Raw genomic sequence first — 3,550 nt, forward strand, 5'->3', positions numbered from 1 at the left:
ACGGAGAGTCGGCGAGAACAAGGCGAGGAAGAAGATGAAGATGACGCAGAGGAAGAAGAAGGAATCATCGCAGAAGAAGATAAAGCATTCCCTGTATCCAAGAAGAAGGCTCCAGGAGAGGATGATGGATAAACTGATAAGGATGAGTGCGGCCCGGGAGGGAGATTCTTAACAGGAAGAATAGATGAAGAAGAAACAACACCTTGCGAAGAAGATGAAGACGATGGAAAAGAAGAAATGCCAGCAGGATAAGAAACAGGTAAAGAAGAATGAAGAGAAGAAGACAGAGTGCATTCTTGGTGTGTAGACGACAAAGGGACACTGAGAGTGTGTATCTTCTTCTTGTTCTCTTCTTGACGATCTGTTTGACCTGAAGCAACCTCGTTCCAGATACCTGGTAAAGAAGGATTGGAAGTGCATGCGGACGTTGAAGAAGGAGAAGAGGAAGAAGATGTAAAGGGATGAGGTGTCACAGAAAGAGGTCTAGGCTCTTCATCCTTGTCAAGAGAAGAAGGGAGATGAAGGACAGAGGATTTTGAGAGTACGCTAGGGGAGACAGAGGCTTCCCTAACACTCTCACAGTTGACAAGATTCTTCTCTTCTTCACCCATTCGGGCATTCTGCGACGAAGACGGCACTAGGGGGTGATCAGCTTCATGTCTCAGGCCACAAGAAGAGACACCTTCTTCCTCTTCTTCTTCTTCGTTCTTTTTCTCCTTCTCTTGCTTTTCCTTTCCTTCTTCTTCTTTATCTGAATTTGCCATCTCTTCTCCTGTGTTGTACTTACTACTAAGACCACTACTACTACGGCGACGACTGCTTCCCCTAGCCCTCTGATGAGAGAAAACTCTTTCACTATGAGCAAGTGGATTTCTTTCCTCTTCCTTTTCACGCTTCTTATCTATCCAAAAAGAAGATTGAGGTGAAGAAGGTGCTGGTCCTGGAGGGAGAGGTAACCCCTGTGGATCCTTTGTCTCTCCTTCTTCTTCTTTTTCTCCACGACGATATGATTTCTTAGGATCGCCGCTAGAGAACGAAGAAGTTAAACAGAGAGAAGATTCATCTGCTGTCTCATCAGGAACCTCTCCCTTCTTCTTCTTTTCTTCTTTATGTTCTCTTTTGCCTTCTTTTTCCTCTTTCGTCTTCTTTTTCTTGTCCTTCTTTTTCTGGCTATCCGGACTTGTTATCTCTCCTTTCTCCGTCTTCTTTTTCTTCTCCTCCTCCTCCTTCTGTCTCTCTTCACCCTCTCCTTTCGAACCGTTGACCGTCTTTTTGTTTAGACCACCTCGACTGAGAGACTGATGAGGCTGCCATATCTTTCCCTCCAGTTCTTCGTCCTCTTCCTCGTCTCCTTGACGACCTTCTCTCTCGACTTTATCAACTTCTCTTCTTCCTCTTGTATGAAGTATGGAAGACTCTCTTCCTCTATAGATATCAAGAGACGTCTGAGCGAAGAGAGCTCCTTCGCGAGGGCTAGGAGGAGGCACGGGTTTATCTATAACGAATGACGTTGAATACGAGCCTGATAAAGTAAGAGTGAAATCTCCTCCTAGGGCTATATCATGAATCTGGATGTAACATGGCCGATACGAAGATAACACGAACGGCAGCTGAATGCAAATGACATACACATACAGACAACACACGACGCAAGGACAACTTATGTCGACCTTATATACAACATACATAGACATACACATTCATACATACACGTATACACGCATGCGGTGTTGTACGATGTCCATCAGCCGCCATCGTGTATGGCTTTCGCACATACTAAACTGCCGAGACGATACGAACCCTCACCATTTATACCCATCTATGTCGGCGTCTCCCTCTCCATATATACACAGATATGTATATATATAATATATATAGGGAGAGGGAGAGAGACAGAGCCGTCATAGAGGCATGTATATGTCTTGGAGTAGATCCTTGGGGACAAAGATACTATTGCCCCCTCTTACATTTGTATGGCTACCTATCTCGACGATCTATCCAGAGCTACGGTAGACAGATGTCATCCACCTAAACACATACGCTCGTAGAACTCGTGTCATTATCTATCTATCTAACGAAAGCAAAAATTCATGCATACACACATAGACCACCTCTTTCTTTCTATCTATACAGAGAAGATGTTATGTGAACATCTCTGGATATCATTATGAGGGCAGTCTTACTTCAATAGGACTGTATTGATTCTTGAGGAGGTTACATCCTAGCGCTCCTTCAGTCCCTTTGCCCCACAGATAGAGATGATCGCCGCCTTGGTGTGCTGCGCTTCCTCTCTCAGATCCATACGGTCGACAGAAGGTCTCAGGTAGTCTCCATCTCTTTCTTAACTCCAAATCCGACAGTAACAGCTCATCTGAGAGAAAAGGCGATTCTCAAGACAACGACACAGACATCTACGTAAACTAGCATGAACGCTGGGACGGATGTGTGTACGCATGCAACACGAGTACGTATGAATAAATATCAATATGTATGTATGAATATGTATGACCATGTATGTGTATGTACGTGTAGGTATGTATGTATGAATACGTATGAATATGGATGCATGACTCTGTATGTATGTATGACGATGTATGCATGTAGGTAGACGTCTTACCATCACTCTGAGCTTTGATAGGGGCGGAGGCCTCGTCTTCTCCTCTTGTCCCCTCAAACAGTCTCGCACGGTAACGTTGAGCTGGCGTCATCGCTGACAGTAGCAAAGACCTCCTCATTTCTTGGCTCGATAGAAAGTAATCTAAATCTGAACTTCTTCTTCTCCTGCTACTACTACCACTATTGGCCCCCCCATCGAGTCCACCTGAAACAGTATCTCTTCCTCTTCGCATTTCAAAAGATGAGGGAAACAGACTGCTACCACTGGGATAGCTACCCGACACTCTCTTAGCCCCTTCTTCTCTCCCTGTAATAGACGTCCTCATCCATTTAGAAGAAGATGAGTCCATGAACGGAGAAGAACTGCCATCGCCTTCTTCTCTCCTTTTTCTCTCCTCTTGAGCTGGCCGTCTTTGCCTTTCTACTAGATCTTCTTCTTGTTCTTCTCCTCCTCTCCCCCTTCTTCCTCCTTCTTTCTTCTTTTCTTCTTCTTCGTCTTCTTTACCTAATTCTTTCTCTCCTAATCTTCTTCTACTACTCCCATCATTTCTCTCCTTTTGCACAGGAGAAGGCGACCTCGATGTAGAAGGGGGACGAAGAGGAAAATCTTTAGCACTCGCGGCCATATCATCAGGAGCGGAGACAGAAATAACTAGCGAATCAAGTTCTTCTCCTTCTCCACCCCCCCCGCTTCTTCTTCTTCGATCAGAGAAACTCTTCGATCCTTCATGGTGACCTTCTCCTCCTTCTCCTTGTTCTCTTATACCATGAGACGTATCTTCTCCCTGTTTTTCTCCTTGCTGGGGAGATTGATGACTTGTAGGGAAAGAGTTCTTCGCATGAAAATCCGTGGCTGTCTTCTCTCCCATCAAGAATGACCGACCAAAGCGTGTGTAGTCTCCTACCCCCTGCATTCTCCCCCGACTGAAGCTAC

The 3,550-nt window shown here is 45.2% G+C and overlaps 1 protein-coding gene across 1 annotated transcript in view; it reads right to left on the reverse strand.

Annotated features, from left to right (window-relative positions):
• Nucleotides 1-19: 19 nt before the first annotated feature.
• Nucleotides 20-3,550, reverse strand: part of CSUI_004594 (regulator of chromosome condensation repeat-containing protein) — a gene marked incomplete at its 3' end in the record, with an annotated part of 14,136 nt that continues 10,605 nt past the window's right edge. Inside the window, exons 8-10 of the mRNA XM_068064782.1 lie at nucleotides 2,618-3,478; nucleotides 2,184-2,371; nucleotides 20-1,610 (exon numbers count right to left, since the gene is read on the reverse strand). Of these exons, the coding sequence (XP_067923246.1) occupies nucleotides 21-1,610; nucleotides 2,184-2,371; nucleotides 2,618-3,478 (2,639 nt within the window). The remainder of the gene's footprint in view (nucleotides 1,611-2,183; nucleotides 2,372-2,617; nucleotides 3,479-3,550) is intronic.

Source organism: Cystoisospora suis (genome assembly GCF_002600585.1).
Source record: "Cystoisospora suis strain Wien I chromosome Unknown contig_2156, whole genome shotgun sequence".
Taxonomy (NCBI): Eukaryota; Apicomplexa; class Conoidasida; order Eucoccidiorida; family Sarcocystidae; genus Cystoisospora; species Cystoisospora suis.